The sequence below is a fragment of the Temnothorax nylanderi genome, unplaced genomic scaffold (genome assembly GCF_030848795.1).
Source record: "Temnothorax nylanderi isolate EJ_2023f unplaced genomic scaffold, tnyl_v1.0 TNYL_tig0156_pilon, whole genome shotgun sequence".
Taxonomy (NCBI): Eukaryota; Metazoa; Arthropoda; class Insecta; order Hymenoptera; family Formicidae; genus Temnothorax; species Temnothorax nylanderi.
The window spans coordinates 350,112-370,928 of record NW_027249218.1 but is presented as its reverse complement, the minus strand read 5'-3'; the positions used below and the strand labels follow the sequence as shown (position 1 = coordinate 370,928).

General features: G+C 39.9%; 1 protein-coding gene across 5 annotated transcripts in view; it reads left to right on the top strand.

Moving 5' to 3' along the window:
• LOC139777639 (E3 ubiquitin-protein ligase RNF220) overlaps nt 1-20,817 on the top strand; it is a 170,646-nt gene that overhangs the window by 31,311 nt on the left and 118,518 nt on the right. For 4 of the 5 annotated variants that reach the window (XM_071715204.1, XM_071715200.1, XM_071715202.1 and 1 more), the window contains one exon: nt 9,911-10,048. The exons of the other annotated variant lie outside the window; for it this stretch is intronic. In XM_071715204.1, coding sequence (XP_071571305.1) covers nt 9,911-10,048 — 138 coding nt within the window. The remainder of the gene's footprint in view (nt 1-9,910; nt 10,049-20,817) is intronic. 5 annotated transcript variants of the gene reach the window in all.

Here is a 20,817-nt window from a genome sequence, read left to right as displayed (position 1 = left end):
AGCACCCGTTTTACACCCGGATCGAGAAGGACTCGCGGACATGCTACTGTACTCTTGGATTTACAACCTCGAGGACGCTGTTAGATCGCACGCGAGAGCTCTGTATTATAATGAGCGATTAGAGACATAAATCTGACTTTAACTCTCGTCCCATTTTTGTCACGCGCGAACCTTGCTAGTCTTATTGTTCGTAGATTGTTAACATAGTAGACTTAACGCGTGGAATTCTGAAACTATTTTTGTCATTTCCATAGATAGAGATCCACCGAAGACGTTGAGATTAAATAATTGGAGAGTTTGAAGCTTCTTAGTCACGGAAATCTATGTGATTTAAGAAGATACTGAGACTCTCTCGCGACAGTTCTCAGACAACACTATAACGTTTAAACTTATTTGAAACAAGCTGCAATGATATCGTGAGATAATTATTTTTTTATTACTATATTTTTATTGTTAACGGAAAATTATTTCTTTTCCGCGAACGACGAGAATTGATCCTCATCGAGCGGAAAAGCGTGTGCAAGGGCGAAAAACTGGCGTTAAGAAGGAGGAGAACGGGAGCAAGGAGAAACGAGGAGCCCTCCTCGTCTTCTCGGTGATCCGCGAGACGCCACGGGAGTCGGAGTAGCTCGAGCGAACCCTCTTAAATTAATTACAGGGAAAAGATCCGCGCGCATCCCCTGGCAGCCAGCCGCCCTTATTCAAGAGGGCAAAGAAGGATACGTGCGTGCGCGCGCGCGCGCGCGCGCTCAGCCAAGTGTCTAACGGACGGAGATCCTAAAGGAGCGGAATGCTCGTCGAAAAAATTCCTCCTTATACGCCTCAAACGCCGAGATTTTAAGTAGTCTCCTCTTCCTCGCGTCTTCTTCTCTCATCTTCTCTTTCCCGTTCTAGTGTGTCCTATCTTTGCTCTTCTATCCCCATGGATTCTTCAGATCAGCCTTCCTTCAAATTGGTTCGGTAAATTTACTCGATGCGTACGCCTCTTTTGCCTGTGCATGTCTTGGAGCAAATTAAAGGTACCTCGATGAGAGGACATCTTGTCTCGCCCATTTGCACAATTTTTGTCACATCTTTAAAAGATCGAATTAAAGAACTAATCTACTTTAATATTGTATTATTTTAATATTAAATCTTTTTATAGTGTAATCTCTTGAAATTGCAAACGGTTGAAATGTTAAAAATTGAGAAATCTAGACATTTAGGACGTGAAAACGTTTGCATATGTAAGCGCGCGTTCATACCGAGTTCTGGGGGGGGGAGGGGAACGTAAATGTATTATTACCGAACAGATCTCTAAATAGTTGCGAAGTTTCCGAGGCCGACTCGCTAGAAATGCTGCTTGTAACCCGGCTTTATCGCGGATCTCGTACAGAACGGTGGAGAACAAGCTCCACCAAGCTAATGCCGGTGTAATCCCATAAGCGGCATAAGTCCCGATGACTGGTCGGAATAATTCCGATAGGCCGTTTCACCCTCTTCGTCGCGTTCGCGTTCCCCGTTCCTTTCAGTCCCGTGGAGTTTTGTCCCATCCCCTGACCGAGCTTATACCAGTTTGCCGAGAAATAAAATCTGCCTCGTATAATTTCGCGCGTAACCTTTCGTTTGATTAGCTGATTACCTCTTATAAATAGATTTTTGGTAATCTTTTTCCAATATTTTGTATCGCATTAATTTTGCGACCGTATAAAGAGAGTGTTGCGAAATTTCTTACGCGAGAAAATGTTAAGAAAATCAACGCAACATTAAATTTTGCACGATTTAATGTTGGCTGTTAAGTTAGATATCGAATATTGGATAGCTGCCATTAGAACAAATACATTTTTTTTATAACAAACAAATTCTCTCGATGATTACTTATTTTTTCGTATTACGTTACATCGATATCAAAAATTCGAATTATTGGCAATCACTCTTGCGCTTTTTAATGCATAACCGAAATATCGATAGCGGAATTTTAATACGATGGAGAGATAATCTGTATGCATTCTTAATATGGCTTCTCTTCTCCGATTACCCGATCTCGTCGCTTGCAGATTCAATCTCACGAGTCATACGTGCACGCAGCAGCGTTATTTGCTTCTTTTTTCTCACTCGCGTCGTGCTGGTATCGATTTTCTTTTTAAATTCCAAAGCAATTGTCCTTGTTGCGAAATATTGCTTTTGACTGTTTATCGTACAATTTTGCGATACACAGACGTACCCTGAATATTAAATTTTCATACTGGTTTTTATCGATTTGTCCGTTATCGTGTCCAACATTGAGTACAGAATTAAACAACTTGCTTTTACATGTTACTACATATCGCCAATGATACGTATGACCCTTCAGAAAATTCGCCATACATGTACCAATGAGAATTATTATAATCCATTCTAAAGCATAGAATATTTTAATATCTAAAAAATATTGTATATGACGATTTATTAATAAAATATAGTATTTATGTGACAGCTACATTATAATAAATCTATTTTTATTTTATACAAAAATTTTCGAGATTTATGGATTATCAACATTCTACAATCTCTATTATATTTTGCATTACGAATGTACAGCTGCTAATGGAATATAATTAAAATTTAAGGCAGCGTCCGAGCTCGCCAACGACCGCGTAAATCGTAATGAGATCAAGAGATCGCGCGAAACACGGGCGCTATTAGCGTCAGCCGGGGGAAGTCGCTAGATCACCGGGATCTTGAAGAACCTCCTCGCGGGGAGCCGAGAGGACAGATCGTAAAACAGAGCCGACGCGGTGTCGGCGCGACAGGAGCAGAAAATACAGGCGAAGTGAAACACAGGCGAGCTGTGTCCTCCTTTGCATTAAACGCGCATTCCGTGCCGAACGATTAAGACTTAAGAGAAACCGCTGTGTCCCCGGCGGACACGGTGTACGGAGACACGAATGAATGTCCTTATTGTCTCTCACCGTGAGAACCCCCGGACACGTGCAAAAATCCGATGTTAATTAAATAAATGGATACGGCGCGCGCGCCGCGTGAACCGCGTTCTCGCGATTCTTATCCCCGCGCGAACCCGCCCGCTTTTGCATCCATTTCTGCAGATGACGTCAGTCATCTTTAGATTCGAACAAAACGTCAATTCTCGAGTCTCGCAATCTTCTTGGCCAATAATTTTGAGATCTTGGGATTTTACTATTTTGAGATCCTGATGTCCTGGACTCTTGGATAGCTATGGTAACTTACTGTTTAAACTTGAAGTTCACTCTGCAAAGACCGACCTGTTTTTATGCGCCGCGCCGCAAAATTTGCACGTCGAGTGTCTCGTTCGGGGTCTTCTGAGATGATGCTGAGATAGCGAGAGGGAAGCCCCGCGTGTCGCGCAAGCCGGATGCTAAACCGCACTTTACTCAATGGGGTGTATATAGGTCGGGAGCGTAATAACAAGGGGAAAGCGTTATATAGGTGACGCTGTACGGTGGTGGACGGTGAAACGACGACGGGGGTACACCGTTACCCTCTCTGTATGAAATATCAACCACCGTGAAACTTGAACGCCCTGAGAAACTTCGTATACGTCCTCTCTCCGGCACTCGCTCGATTGACGACCCCGGCCCCCGAACGTGCGGGAGAACGAAAAATCCTGAGAATCTTCCCCGAAAAGAGCGGCATAAACTTCGCTGACCAGACGTGGCGAGAGCGAGGAGGAAGAAGATCGACGTTGCGGTGAACTATGCGGACCGACTACATCAGATCCGGCCGCGCGGCCCGTTCGCTTTACGAAAAGTTGTAAAATTAATAAAGACTATCGAGATGAGTTTCTCGGAGAATCGACCGCGGTTGCACATCCTCGAGGACGTAGGGGGATAAGAAAAACATTGGCTTATAAATCATTCTCGCAGCATTTATAGTTTCCGTCGGAAATTTGCATTGAATTATCGAGCGACAAAATCATATAATTGGATCTATTAATAAGAAATTAATACTTTCACGTAGCACTAAATTTATATCATTTTTCATTATCAAAAATAGAACCTAATATCGAGGATATTGCATTACAAAATCTCTTATGCAATATACCTACGTTGCACATTCACGTTATTTTCAACGTAAATTTATTCTAAGAGAGGATATGATGAAATGATAAAATTCACAGCTGTCTGATATGATTTATTTTTCATTACATGTCACACATTTTTCGTTCTCTCTCTCTCTCTCTCTCTCTCTCTCTCTCTCTCTCTCTCTCTCTCTCTCTCTCTCTCTCTCTCTCTCTCTCTTTCACACACATTATTCGCGCGATGAATTTATTTATATTATCTATGACACTCCCGCAGATCGAGTTATTTAGAATATCGACCATCCCGTCGATTATTAAACTAATATCGAATTGGACGATTCGAGACTCGCCGCTATTTATGTTCCCGTTTCAATCGGTGGACTTCCGCTGTGGGATAATACGGTTAACCGCGTTAGCCATTAGTCTTTCCACAATCGATACACGCCGGCTGCTACGTTGGAAATCGATGTCGATTATCGCGCGGTGGCTCTCTGCCATGCCGTCTCCATCTTCCCGTTTGCTCTCTTCGTCTCTCTTTGTCTTTTAACTACAAATTTTATTTTTATGGAACGTGTAATGGCCATACGTATTGCTGGATAATTTGTTAAAATAATTTATTATAATCGAATCTTGAAAAGGATTTAATTATTTATATCGATATAATTTTCCGTTTAATATTGATATTAAATAATATTATTAAAAGTTAAATTAGCACGCGAGGTTTGGAATCTAACATATAATTTCATACAAAACTCCAAATTTTTTTATGTCATCATGTAGGTATTTAAAGAAATTAGAAGAATCATATTTCTTGTTGATTCTTTGTGTTTGAAAGCTGAGTTAATATTGCACAAATAATTTTCATTTTTTGCAATAAGTTCTTTACAGTTTTTAGATAAATTAAATCGAGTCGATTTAATTCCGGGGAGGGAAGGGTTTTAATTCCAACAATAACTGTGTTTCAAGTCCGACAAATAATCGGCGCGCAGTTAAATAAGTTGGAAAAATATATGTATATATATATACTATATATATACACAAAAACTAATATAAGGCTGTCAAAGATCTAAGCTTGGATCATATGGCTTTTGATTCTAATTTGATTGTATATCGTAACGGTCCTATTTCTCTTGTTATTAAATAATTTTCAGTATATAATGCAGGTCAATTAGTAAGATTTAACAAGTTTGCGTAGGATCACACGATTGTCTGAAATTATATCGTCGTATTCCCTAAAACTGACTTTAATAATCGCGTTTACTTCGGAGGAGCTTGCTCTCTTCCTTCTTGTGGTTCTCCTTCGTTTCTCCCAACTCGTCTCACGTCTCGTGCGTCGTATCGTCAGTTTGACATCGTTGTCTAACAGGATCTCACGCCGAGTACTGAGCCGGTTAACTCGCTGCAACCCAATCCACTCTCTCCCGTTTCAGTCTCGAGTCTTCTCGCTCTTCTTACCCTTCTCATTTTCCTCTTTTCGCAACCAACGTGCTAGCGCGCGCGCGGGACGGCCGCGTGCTTTTATGCATCTCGAGATGAGTTTTTATCATACAACGTATAAAGACTGATCTCGATTAACTAGCGCAGAGATAAATGCTAATTGCATATTTCGCCCCGAATAATCGTTAAAATAAACGAGGATATTAAATTGACTTATTGTTAGTTTCTTCCATTTATTTCTTACGAATGATTATTTTTGTCCTCGCGCGGAAAAACGTAGTAGTTTATATGCTTCTCTCTTTCTTTATTCAGGATACAATCATCAAAAATACAGCGTGTAAATTTGCTCTCGCCGTCGCTTCGTGTCGCGTTGAGGGAAAAGGGTAGAGGCGCGCACTCTCGAATACGCGCAGCGCAAACACGCAGGGACGTTGCCTGTCGTCGGACCCCGCGCGCTCGATCCCGGCGATGAATTATTCAGGGTGTCTTGATCCGGTCGGCCGACCGACAGACGGATTCCGGACTTCGCCCGAGATCGCCGTGGTGCCCTGCGATTTTTTACCCCGGCCGGCCTTCCTCCAGCCGGCTCTCTCTCTCTCTCTCTCTCTCTCTCTCCCTTCTTGCGAGCGGCCAGATTAAGATCGCAGGGATCGAGCTGTCAGCTGCGACGATGTCGATTCGTCGGTGATCGCACGGCTCCCGGGCTCGTCGTCGCCGGTCTCTCTGCCATGTACGGCAGTCGTCCGCGTCCTCGCTTCTTCATTCATGCGCGTTGCCTCCGTCGTTTCCGATCGACGTCGATCCACCAGGTAGACAGGTAGAGACACTTGGAGTCAGGCTCCGGTCAAGCTTGACCACGATGCGTAACCATATTCAGTGCGCGCTGCCACAAACGTATAGCGGATGTTACATACGCACTGAACGCACTCCGGGACCGCTTCGGAAATCAGATCCTGAAGTTACGACAAAGTCGCGAGATCCCGAATATGTTGAGTTTCATAAGTTCGAGGTATTATTTATTACAGCGTATACGAAAAACAAAAATTTACTTTTATTATAAGATGATTGAGTAGGTATTTGTCATTGCTTGTCTCTTGAAGTACTTTGTCAGTAATTCACCGTTAAATTCATAATGTCAAATTACACTCAATTTGAGTCATTTTTAACCATTCTTACAGGTTGCCACTGCTCCTCTCAAAATATAACAAGTCGTCAACAATAATAAATTTCGAAACACGTGTTAATTAAAAATAATAAAACATTATTTAACGGTATTGGTTTAATATTAAAGGATAAAATTTTATCCTTTAACAGTGTTGTGCTGAGAAGCTATATGCTCTTTCACTTTACAAACGTTTACGACACGTCCAAGAATTCTACCGAGTCGGTTAATAATATTTCATCGGTAAAGTGCTTGAAAGAATCACGCGATCTCGTAACGAGCGAATAAGACGTTCGCCGAGTCGTAAGCGAGGACGCTAATGGCGTGTTGTACGCGACGGGTGATGCTGATTCCCGATTATCTTCGAGATGACGATTTCCATGCTTGTAATTGGCGAGACGAACCTTTCGGCTGTGAAGCCGAGCATGCACGGTAGTCCCGCACGAGGATTAACGTTAACAAAGTCCCGCGGCTTTCACTGCCGACTTGACTCGCGCGGCTTAAACGAGCCGATTCGTCGCGCCTGACACCTGATTTCGCCTACGGGGTGTCCGTTTCGTAAAGCTTTTCATGCTTTCTCCGTATTTTTCAGAAACGTGCAGTATAATTAATATTATTGTTACGTTAAAATCTTTTTAGTGTCATTTGAAATGTGTTAGTTACAAAGATTAAGGAAGTAAAATATAAAAGCTCGACGATAAAGAATGTTATTTTTCAAGCAAATATAAAATTTCTCGAAAACGTTACGTTTCTTCTTTATTTCTTCTTCATTTTCTATGGTATACTTTTCGATTTACTCGTCAACTGCAATTGTACGGTAGTTCATAAATTTTCACCATTTTCCAATCACTCGTTCGCAAGACTTCCATTATGAACTCGTCGAAATTACATGATTTTCGAAAGCGACGTGAACGCGACGGATAATACTCGATCATGGCTGCATCGTGCTCGACGTGCGTGGAAGTTTTTCGGCCGTCAATGCGGATCATCGAGCGCGATCATTTCGCGAACGCGCAACCGAATGACGATCGATCGGCGTGGAATGACGCGCATCACCTTTTTCGAGGTGGTGCTCGTTGGTCCGTCATCGTTCATGACGTAGAAACCCGCAGCTGCTCGTCGTTCGTTTATTTGACGAGCTCGACTGAACGCGCGATATAAACGTTTTGGCGTTAACTCTTTCGATATAACCAACAGCGTAATTCGTACATATCGCGTATAATATCGAAAGTTAAATCTACTTTCAAAAAGGGATTCGTTTAAGAAAGATTTGATATACAAAAAATGCTGTAAACTTTTAAAAAGCTAACTAAAAAAGTAACCTCTTTGACCTTTTATTTTAAAGAAAACAGCGATAGTTAATATAGTTTAACATATTCAGTGGAAAATTAATTTTGAGACAAATGTGAAGAAAGGAAATATATATTTGTACTATTTTTTCTTCACTGCCTAATAAGATGGTAATGAATTGTCCGTGAACACCCGTTACACATCTCTACGTTCGTGGGCACGCAAAGGTTGGCGGCTTCCCCTCACGCGCGTCTTTTGAGGTTCTTTTCGCCGCCTAATTGTATCGGGTGTCTTAATCAGCGTGTAAGCTACTGAGGCAAGAAGGCCAAAAGTGAACGAGAAAGAGAGAAGGGATCCACCTCCGCGCGTACAGTGGGCCAACGTTCTGCATCTCAAAGGCGCAATTTAAAAATGTTATGTTAAGTCGCCGCCATTATGCTCGATGTACTTATCCGCCCCGGGATCCCGTCAGACATGAATTTAGATTATGGCCCGGGTATTGTGCGCCGTTTTCCCTTCTTCCTCTCGCGAGATTCGAATAGAACCTGTGTGGAAGCCACTTCTTAGCTCACTCTCTCGAAAGACTAAGAAAAGTTTTTTGCTCAAGTTAGCCATAAATTAAAAATAATGGTGAACGAATTTGTTAATGTCCTTACTCGTTTCTTCTGAAATATTTTCTCTTTCGCTTACTATTTATGCGAATAGATTTTCTAATTGTTAGCTAGTATATAGAAGTTGTTTAATTTAAATCGAAAATAATCTTTTTGCTGCAGCATTCTTATAATCACAATTTTTTTCTTTATAAATCTCTTCCCTTTTGTAATTTCCGTGGTCAGAAATTCTATTTTCAATTTCGGAATAGACTCGAAATTAAAATCCAATGAAATTTTTATTATCTGACATTTTGAAACGTCAATTTATCCGGATATGAATTTCGATGGGGGGCGGAGAAGGAGGGACAGGAATGTAGGTGATCGCAACGAGGAGTTAAAGGGGGTTGTCGACGGCCGACGCGCGACGGTCCGGCACGTGCTGAATGTATACTAAAAAGCAATAAACTCCTTTGGGAACTTATCTCGTAATGACAACGCGTAATATCTATATGGGATCATAATAAAGCCACCGGGAGGCAAAACGACGAGGGCCTTTGAGGGCATATTGGTGCTCCACCTTTTGATCCTGCTCGCTAATTCGCTACGTATATTTAGGGATCTACGAGTCGCACAAGCACGACGCGTAATTGAATCGAGCGAGCGGCAAGCTTTATGAACCTTTCGCGAATCTTATAGCGACTGATAATTGAAAAACTGCAAATGCCGAGAACGTCCAGCATCAAATAAAAAAATATAATGAATACGTTTGGACGGAGAATTATTGTAAATATTAATTAATTGATGAATCAGAAACAGAAATTTTGTGAAGTTTTAATCATTATCCTCCGGTTTGGAAGATGACTAATCGCATTTGCAGACTAATGCACGATGTGGTAACATTTTTTGCTAAAACCGTCTCGACGCAAGTGCGAAATGATTCTTATATAACAATTGTGTTTTCTAATTCTTTTTTATTTTCTTTGAAATGTTAATATACCTACTCGTTTTTTCAACCCTACATTGCACGACTTCTTCTATGTTAGTCTTATTGTTCGTTGATGATCATTAATATTGATTACTAAGCCATGTCAGCATAACAAATAATAATAATTTAATCATACATTTTGGCACTTTAAACATCTATCGAATATATTGATAATACTCATTAAAGACTCCACTAATCGAACATGATTATATTCGAGCGAAGGACTTCTCGGGATTTTCAGGCTTCGACAAAAGGCTTTCGATTTGTTATTCCATCGCCAATCGCGGTGTCCGCAGCAGCCTGAAAGTGTCGTCGGGTGCCTTCCGCCGTGCATGACAAACTCTTGCTATAATTGATGATAATTTTGTGTCTGCTTATCTGATGATGACGATGACTGATGACCACTGTTATATGGGTGATTCTAGTGGGGCCTGTGTTCGGGGGCCGATGCGGCGCGGAGGCGCTCGGTCTGGGGCTGGGGCTGTCGCCGGGCCCGGCCTACAGGTTCGCTCTGCCCCCGGGACTCGCTGCCAAGACCACCCGCTGCCTTGTATTCGACCAAGGTAGGCCCACCAGCCATCTTCATTGCCGCGGCAGTCGTGTATCTTTGACCCTTTCGTGTTTGCATCCGTTCGGTGAATTCTTTTCCCGCGAAACTTTTGTTTCATTCGTATTATAATCCCGGAAAAAGAAATGTACACCAATGACAAAACAAGATTTGCCAAGGAAATTGGCATAAGAACCGAAAGGGTTAATGAGAATGACTTTTATACGCGAGTGCAGCTAGCCGTGTAATTAAATCGCGCGTCTCTTCGTGCGAAAAATACACGCGAGATTATGTGTCAGATTAAGAACGTTACGCAGGTACATAAATTGTGCGTGACTGCTTCATCTCGTTTAAACGCAAATGAGGAAGAATCAGCGCGCGACTGCAAATTCGTTCGAAATGAAAACTTATTTTCGACTTATACCGTGGTCAAATATTCCCCGAGCAAGGACGGACGAATGAAAGCATAATTAACGTGAAGAACGACCTGCTCTGCACCGATAATCAGATCCGAAATGCATAATTAATTTTCGTTAAATAGCGTCTAGTTGCATCGGTAATTTTCGGCGAATCGCGTAATGAAAAAATAATAATAACAGGTAATTTGATCGAAGCAATTTTGGTAAGAGTGATTTTAATTTAATTATATTGATTGCAATTTAGTCCGTTTCATCACAATCATTAAAATTTATGAGGTTATTTCAACTGAATTATTTTGATTAAATTAACATTACTTTATTTGTAGTCACTACATAGGATGGCCTCTAATAGCGTATCTTGGGTATTAATTAAAATAGAACGTCCTAAGATAAAAAATATCTCTCCAAGTTACTAGATATATCTTTCAGTTAAAAACAATAAAATTGATTAGTGATATAATTTACGCGTTCATGCCTGTATAAATTGCGATCTATTATTATATTATTATATATTTCATATATTAATCCTTTGCGTCCTAGTGGTTTTGCTGTAAAACCACTATTTCATATTACTTTCACCGAATGACTCCCTAGTTTTGAAACAAAATCATCTTTAATTCTTGATTTGTGGAACATTCTGGTCTCTGATAAAGTCTTTTTCATTTTTATTTAAAAAGAATTTTTTTATTTATTTATATGCATGTGTAATGAATGTTTGCCTTTTTAAAAAACGTATTTTTTTTCTTATATTGAGCTTTAAAGGGTTAAATGAATCATAAGTGATGATACTCAAGTAGAAATATGCCGTCAATATACGGTCAAACTTGATCTTTTGTTACTAATAATATTTTTCGCGTGAATTTATGTATATTTCTCACTTCGTAAATCACGGGTTCTGAAAACGCAGTCTGAATTAAGCTAAAGTTAGAACAGTACAATCACATAATTAAATATAAATAATTAATTTAACAACATGCACCGATTAATTTAACAAAACCGATAGTAACGGCGCGTGGGTTGCGAAGCGAAATATTTACATAAATTCCCGCGAAAAATATTATTAGACACAAAAGATTCATTCTAACCGTACATTGGCACATTTTCTATTATACTTGATTATTATACTTATTTCAAGCTTTTATATGTATCTTCAAAGGAGTATGAAATTGTGCGATTTTAATCAATCACGGAAATGAGTCGCATTTTCTACGGCGATTTAATTTCACCTTCTTGATTGATTAAAATTGTAACTTCTGATTCATTGAAATCACATCAATTTTCACTCTTCTCGCGTAAAAGTTTGAAAAAAAATGATAAATCATTTTATATAAATATTTCTTTGATCGAAAAAATAACATATTAAGCTTTTATATGAATTTATTCTTCAAATGAACGTCAGATTTTATATAATATCCGTCAAAGTTTAACTTGTAAGAAACAGACTATTTGAGATTAAAGCGTTAAGCCTTTCAAGGCGACAATAACAACTAGTACATGACCTTAGTATTTGCTGTGATTTACGACATGCCGGCGCGGAAGCAAGACCGCCGCTCGTGTTGTTCGCACATCGAGATCCGGTTGGCACTTGATGGCAGGCAACAACGCGTGTGTTCGCATTAAGCCGGAGTCCTACGGTGTGATTCGTCACGACTCGTGGCTTGCTTATGCTTGTCAATAAGTTCGCCTCGAATTAGCAAGCAACGAGCTATAAGCCGTATAGGTCCCACGGTTCGTGGCTCGCATAAGTTCGTCTTCAGCTGGTCTTCAGCTCTTCAGTAGTTCGAAATGGATAGCGAACGAGAAAAGATCGTGGTCTGTGCAGCAATGCATATTATTTTAAGTGAAGAAATTTTAAAAACATTTAAAAATACAAAAGGCGATGATGGATAACGACACTTTTCGACAAGTCTTTTGACTCGCGGCCTATTTACTGACTTTCAACGGGAAGAACGAACCATGAACCGCGAACTGCGAGCAATAGCAGAGCTATCCCGGTCCCACGTGGCTCGGTGTAGTTGATTGGTATAGTTCTACGCGTCATGGGACGCGCTTTATCTCTCAAAATGTGAGAAGAGCGAGAACCGAGAGATAACGCGATTACCTTCCGTAAAGACTAATTATTACTGATATGCGATTAATTACCTCACGATTGACGATTCGAGACGGCAGGTATTAGGAAAGCAGATATCTCGCGCGATTTATTAATTCAAATCACGTGATAGAAATTGATAGCGATGAAAATTGAAAATGTAAATAAACGACATTTGAAACGGCTATTATGTATATTTTAAATACTTGAATTTATCTCGTGTCGCGCTTTACAGTTTTTCTATTCGAATTGACAACGTTAAATAATAGCCGAGAAGCTGCGATGTACCAAGCGTTAATAATTTATTCAAAATGTAAGGAACATAATATATATTTGACGTACGTTTACTTAGCAGTGCCCGTTGAATATTTCACGGCACGCGGCGTTTGTATTTGTGGCTTAGCGCGGTGCGCTATTGTTTACGCAAGGTCACGCGCGTTATCACTCGTGTGGTGTTGTGTTACTCGAGTCGGTACGCAGCGAGTCATTCCGTGTGTCGCGTTACCTCTCGAGATTGCGATTACTCCAACGGTCACATTACCCTATGCAATTAATTAGCCACCGCGATTCGTAAACGTATTGACACGACGGCTATTGAGATAGATATTTCACGCAGTTCGTCCATTTAGTAAGAAACGAAGCGGAACGAAGTGGACTTTCTTCGCGATCCATCGCAATGGCAACGTTAGTTCCGGCAATTCTTCGGCAAACAAAATTTTCTTCAGTTAACAAAATGTCGCGAAATAGATCTCCTGAGAGTCGAGCAGTGCTTAATTCATCGCACTGTACTTAATTAATAATCTCGTAATTTTATAATTCCGTTGAAAAACATCGCGGATGTTGTGAATCGTAAACTTTGTGCAACGTATTCTTTTCGCGTTATTCTTTCGCCATGGTACGAAGTGCGCGTCGTGCAAAGTATCGCGCAATCAAAGTATGGTGGTGATTATTACCGTAATTGTAATTAATCTTATTTTGATGAATATGAGAGAGTTTTGTGCCGCGACACAAAACAAGCCCGAGGAGGTCCGGGGAGACATCGGGCGACGGCGCTGCGGCGTATAGCGTTCGAAGTCGTAAGTAATCTCTATTATTTATTTTATACGAGATTAAACTGTTTATACTTTTTTTTTATAAAAGCGTAATACAAATATTATCTTTTAAAATATTAATTGTCGGGTATAATTTGTCACCAGACTGAACGAAACAAAGTTTAATCTTGAATCCAAGAAATTGTAGAATACATTTATCAGATATATTATACATTTTATCGGATACATTGTTGTATACATTATTGTTAAGTGCGATAAAATTGAAAGCAACTTGAGTGTAGGTGAAAGGTGACATCATCGTGTCGCTGACAATATTGCTTACAAGCAATGTCGTCGACAATGTTTTTTGGTCTTGGATGAAGCTTTAGATATAATATCTCGTAGATTCATGATCTCAAGACGAATGGTCTAAAACAGATTATCAATATTATTTAATCTTGAATATATACAATTATATCGGTTTATATCCGATCGAAATTTATGAACTACAGCTTCTCAAACAAGCGGTTTTTGTAGCGGCGGTTTTATCCGATTTCGTCACCGTTATCGTTCGCGATTGTTACCGTATCGCAACGATATGTCGCAACGCGATGCACAATTGCGATCGTGTGCACTGGCGCATCAGGTGCGTCGGGCACGCAGCTGGCGAAAGGCTCGGCGGCGGGCGCGCTACTGCGGGTCTTAGGAGATTTGTGGACAGGAAGATGATCGTATCTCGTGGGCTTAGTGCGTGCAAACGCGCAAGTCGATCTAGTAGCTGGATTTGCGGGATCGATGGACCGTCGCGTCGCGTCGCATCGACCGGCTGGCCGGCATGGCACGCCGAATTCGCGCGAGAACGAGAACGGACAAACGGATCGATAACTTGACTCGCCGCAGCGGCGCGCCGCGGCGCCGGGCCCTCGGACTTAAGCCCGAAATCGATCGGAATCAGTATCTACCTTAGCCATTCCCTGATTCCGCCCTGTTAATTGGCCTGGCTCTGCGCGTCCCTCAAGATTAATGACTTTCATAAGGTGAATGCACCGGTATCTGACGCTTTGAGCCAGTGACTCTCAGCCGCATTGTCAAGTTTTCCGGGTAAAGGGCGAATTGTAATTATCACACGTATGGAAAGAGGAAAGGACTTATTCTATTCTACATGTATGATACTGCAAACATTATTTGCAACGAGGAATTTATAACAATCGTATTATTAATAGCAACAGTGAAATATACAGTATAAAAAATAAACTCGGATATATTGTTTATCGGGAAAATTAATGATCGCGTTATCGAATATGTATTTATTCTCACATATTTACATATAAAAAAAGCATACAACGTTAACATGTCGCCGTTTAATCGTCGCCATTCATTCGGTTTGCAATAGCGCGATCGAGATACCACTGCAAGTAGAGAATGATAATTAATGGTGAAAGTTAAACGGTGACACGTCCGGAATATTGTAGGATACATATGTTCCAAATTTTTCATCCCCGCACGCGCGCACGACACGCGTCCTAATTTCTAGTTTTATTGCCGCGTGAAAAGTGCGTGTTTGCTGTCGGTTTAGCGAACTTGTTAAAGCTGCTATGACATGACGCTAATTTGGACGTCACACTGCGAATGTCTAGAAATATCTCGTACACGTTTAGAAATCTTCCGTAATAATGATAAATTATTGACCTAATTCTCCAATGCGGCATTATTGTTTTTAGTATTTTTATCTCTAATATCCAATTCCACCAATGTAGATTAACTTTAGTCCCAGTTTAACTTACTTTTCATCTCTTTCTAGTTTTTAGAACTAGAAAATAAAAAGTAAATTAAACTGATTGTGAGATTAAATTAATATACATTAGTAGAAATGGACATAAATCGTTTTATTTTATTTTTTGATAATACATGCTATAATATGCTATTCATCTGTATAAGATATATCTTCTTCAGCTACTTTACTACTCACTCTACTATTTTTTTTTAGTTAGTAATGGTGTTATAAAAATACAGCTTGAAATATATAGCAGTTTTTATAACAATTTCCTCACGAAAGTTCTCAAATTGATTATCTTTGTTGGCGACGAAATGAAATATCTTACGCATTGCCTAAGTTCTTTTCCAACTTTCTGACTCCACTGAAAAATAATACATTGCGCATTACGCGAGCTCTAATTTTTCGGTACGACCAAAGCATCCGACACGATTGCCAATTAAACCGCTTTTGCGGCGCGTCTTTCAGAATGCGGCAACATTTTGAGGGCTCCGTTACGAATGGCTCGCGGTCGAACCAAGGAAGAATACATAAATTTTAACGACGACCAGCGTCGCTTCTTAATACCCGCGCGGGGCCAGTTTCGGTCGGAAGTTAGTGCCTTTCCTAGTACAACAGCGATGATCCTCTTCTTGCGGTACTTTTTCCCGCTCATAATCGTCGTCGGCGACCGGCATTCGCGGCTTGTAATCAAATCTCGTTGCTCCCCAAAACCGACTTTTAACCCTTAACTGGCAGCATAAATGCGTGACCATATTCTTTTTTGCAGTTGTAGGGATTTTGTAAAGGGATTTAGAGCGGTTTTCTTTCTGAAAGCACTTGTGGAAATATCCCTTAAACAAAACGAATGATGAAAGTATTTATTGCAAATAGATTATACAATATACGTGGTACAACAAATTGATTTAAAGTTTAAACGCCAATTTTTTTAAGAATTGAGAAACATCGATGAACAATATCTTTACTAAATGTCTCTCAAGAGATTCAAAATTTTTAAACAAAATTGGAGGAAGACTGGTGGGAAAGCGGGCTCTGGAATATTCAATATAGTTACAAATTACGTAAAATATGGTGTGATTCACATGAAATAATTGTGCTTGAATATGTATCGAATTGTATTATATTTACATAATTTGTAATAAAAATTACGAAAATAAAATTTACTGATTGCGTTTTAAAATGTAATTTATATTTGTATTATTTAATATTGCTGATTGTAATAGTAAACATAAAAAAAATATTGATAAAACGTGATATACATTTATCAATTGAAACACATTTCGCGGATATTTCTTCGCAACCGCGTCGTATTTCGAAAATCCGGAACAAGTAGAGAAACCATGTGTTACGCCCAAGAAAACAGAAACACGAGCGTTCGCCGGAATTGCCGGACCACTTCAACGCGCGCATAAATTCATATTTTATCACGGGATGCATAATATATGTATCATTTCAGCATATTTTAGACGGCGCTTTTTAGACCCTCTTGTGCATATTGTTCGCACATTTAAAGCTCAGCCGCAAGTATTTCGTAAACAAACATAATCACCGTCTATATTCTTCAATTTTGAACGCGAGATATAACATACTCGGGATTCTTTACTGCGAAATAAAAAATCTCTGCGCACATTTTAATATATTGTATGTTTACCTTGGCTAAAAAAATATCTCGTCATATCTCTATCAATTCAATTTTTCTTGGGACGAAATTTTGTTATTACGAAAGGATACGTATTATGAAATATTAATTACCTGAGCAATGTCACCCACAATGTCGAGGTTAAGCCGGAGTCTCGCGAATTGAAATTAAAATCAGTTAATTGACAATCCCGCGATAGAATATCGTCCAACTAATTAAATCGGTATATAATTAAAGGCCGTAAGAAAGATCGTGGATGAAGGAAACGGGGGCGGCGCGAAGAGATCTTCTGGATATTCTCTTGGAAGGAAATAAGCTGCTGTTAATTTATCGTAATCGCTCGGTGTGACTAAGTAAGTGAGCGACGCTTCGTAATATTCTTTATTAAAATATCGAGCTACTTCTCGCGTCTGCTCGAATTTATCCCCCGAGACACAACTCACCCCCTCCGAAAGTGTATCTCTGAGCGAAAAACGATCTGAATATTATATACTGATGCTTGCATTTATTATATTTTTTAATCAATTGTTCCCTTTATCTTGTATAAAAAAAATACATATATGTTATTCTGAAAATTTTTAACAAATTGTTGCTGTTAGAGTTAAATATAGTCTTGGTCGTACTTAGTTTATTTGCTTTCTTTATCGTGTAATAATACTAACAAGATTATTTTGGCTTATGCTCATCCGCTTTGCGCTGGCGTTGAAATCTTTTAGGCGCGCGTTCATTCAGAAAATCCAGGGAGAAACGAAAACTTTTTCAGTCCACCCCCGACGTCCGAGGGGCAGAAGTGACGTTAATTCCCGGCGGCAGAGGCAAAACGCTTCGCCACCCGGAAGGATACGCGTGACACGTCGTTTCGATCGATACACGCGTGTCCCCGGGATGTGATGGTGGAGACTCGTAATCGCATCACGAGGCGATATCTCGATTCGTTTAATCGGACGAAGGCGACGACGACGACCAGCGAGAGCCAGATGGACATCGCGAAAGTTGCTCCTTTCCCTTTTGTATCCCCCAGCCCTTTTATTACGGATTAATTAGCTTTTTCGTGAGTCAGCGTGACGGATCGTGATGAGAACGAGAAATGACGTGACTTTCTCCAACTCGAAAGAAAGGAGATCTGCTAAAAGTGCGATCAAAGCACAAATCAGATTTCTGGATTCTTATCTTATTCTGTATTCTTATCACATCCATACACTTATTTTCTTTTATTTGCAGACAAATAATTCGTATTTTTAACTATTCGTGCTGTGAGTTACGAATTAGAACTTATATAAATTAATTTAATTAAACTGACACATCTTCAATGAAAAATTTGAGAAAGTAGGAGACAAAAGGAGAAAGAGAGGGACAGGCAGTCGGGTGATAAAAGTCGAGCATCGCCGGACGAATAATCGCTTTTCATAAATAACCGTTGGCAATAAATCAATTCGATGCCGGTGGACTCTTTAGATTCCCAAATAAGCAATAACTGCCGAAGTGCGCGGGGACGGGAAAATGAAAAAGCGCGGACCACAATGGATCTTTTTTTTCAAAAGGGGAGGGGAGAACCCCCGGTAGAGATAGGGGTGAGCCGCTAAGTGGGTCAGTACCGGCACAATGCGGCAGACATGCAACAAAAAACATGTTGTTATACGGACCGCAACGGAGATGCGCTCGGTGCATACGCGTTTTATCCGGGCCGATATACCTGATAACGAGTTCCGAAAAAGAAAAAAAAAATAACTCGCTCTACAGGAAATGGATATTGAAATGCGTATTCTCGGCGAGGAGGTCGAAGTAGGCCGGATATTGAAATATGCTTTTGCGTGGGGGAATATCGCGGTGGGGTTCGATAGAAGTTTGTGCATTTTGAACAAAGGCGATTTTTTTCGCAAGGAAGGATCTGCAAGTTAGGAAGAGATTTTAATATTCTTTTAATCAGCTTTAAGTTTAAAGAAAAAATGAGGACCGAAAAGAATTTTAATGTATATTTTTTTCAGAATTTTTTTTATTATATCGATTGAAGACCGTTTGATTGAAGCATGACTGCGATTTTGGATCTCTTGTTTCATGTAGCTATTTTGCGTCACGCTGTTTCCTATTTTTTTCTCGTTAAAAAGCCGATGAATAAGAAATGAGCGATGTGTCTTTGTACATCGAGTAAAAAGTAATCTTGAAGAAGAGAGGCGAAATGTAGATCTAGAGGCAACGTCTGTCTCGATCTTCTCGATCATTTCAGTGGAAACGACTGGCGGGAATTCGCTCATGCGACAACAGAGATATTATTTTTCATAAACGCGGCGTAAACGGCCGTTTCGCGTGATTGCGTGGATCCTTGGAGGAGTACGCGAACAAAGATCCACTCTATGTAGGATCTACAGGGTGATTTCTAGTTACGCTTTCATGAAAGTTACAAAAGGCCGCATACGAGGCTATTTTCCCAACGATATTTTTCGAGATAAACTCGTAACTTTTTCCCAGTCTCAAACTACATGATACAAGTGTCTCCGGTATTATGATACAAAATATTTCTAGTATCGAACGCGATAGTGTTTAGCATGATACCTAATATCGCTCGCCCAAGGTAATTAAGGATTAATTAAGACCGGGCGGATCATTCGAAAACTGGAATTACCCAGTCATGTAAATATTCCCGCCACGGTATCCTAAGCATGCATTTAATCGCGAGGAGCGGGAGGGAAACTGCCGCCGCGCGAATTCGTTTACTTTCTATTACTCTGTTTTTATCAGGGGATGAGATCATTATGCGAGAGGCTTCCCTCACCACTCCGCGTGACGTCTTGCATCACCATTTTTTTTTTTTTTCAGTCGGGCTCCAGCCGGAGAGAAGCTTCTCGCCTCTCCGCGCGCGACAGTAATTTTACTTAATTAAATTCCGTTCTTTCCGCCTTTGGTGGCGCGACCCCTCGTTTTCGGGCCGGCCACCATCGACTAACCACCCTCCCTCTCCTCCCTAGAGCAAATGCCGCCTTTTCCTAACGCGTCACTCGCTGTATCGCCACTGATTTTTCTCCTCCCATTTCTGTCGCTCCGTTCTTGCCCCGTCGTCGCAGCTTCAAACGGTTTTTCTCGGTGGACGATCTCAGCCATCGGGAGAGACGGATACCCTCCGAAATGAAAGGGACGGATTTAAAAAACTTTCAAGAGGAGTACTGGAACGGTTACAAATTATATTTTCAAACAATATTAGCCTTGATATTGCGTATTTAAATTTTTCTCATGCTATGTTATTTTATATGAGGAGTTTCGCACTTACCTATTATTATATATTACTGTATATCAATTCATTTCAATAGCTTAAAAGTTAAAAAATTGGAAAGAAGTTTTTTGAATTTACCTTTGATTGAGAATCTGTTTTAATCAAGAGTACTGGAACGGTCACAAATTATATTTTCAAAGAACATATTTTAGCTGTATTGCTTATTTAAATTTTACCAATGATATGTTATTTGATATGATAAGTTTTCTTATATTATTATATGTTACTATATATCAATTCATTTCAATAGCTTAAAAGTTAAAAAATGGAAAATAAGTTTTGAATTAATCTTTTATTGAGAATCCGTTTTAATTTTTATTAAAATTATTGTAAACAAAAGAGTTAAATGTTTTAATTGTAAAGATTAACGGATTGTAGTTTGTTTGTGATAGATATATCGCGTGTATCATAAGTTTCTTATATAGTATATACATATAGCATGTTTCTTAAACTCTTAACGGAAGGCTAGAAGGACTCATTACACGTGTTAAAGTATCTCGCTATCATTACCTCCTCTGTCAAGGCGTTCGCCGAATAATATCATCGGCGATGATTTACATTTAATAGC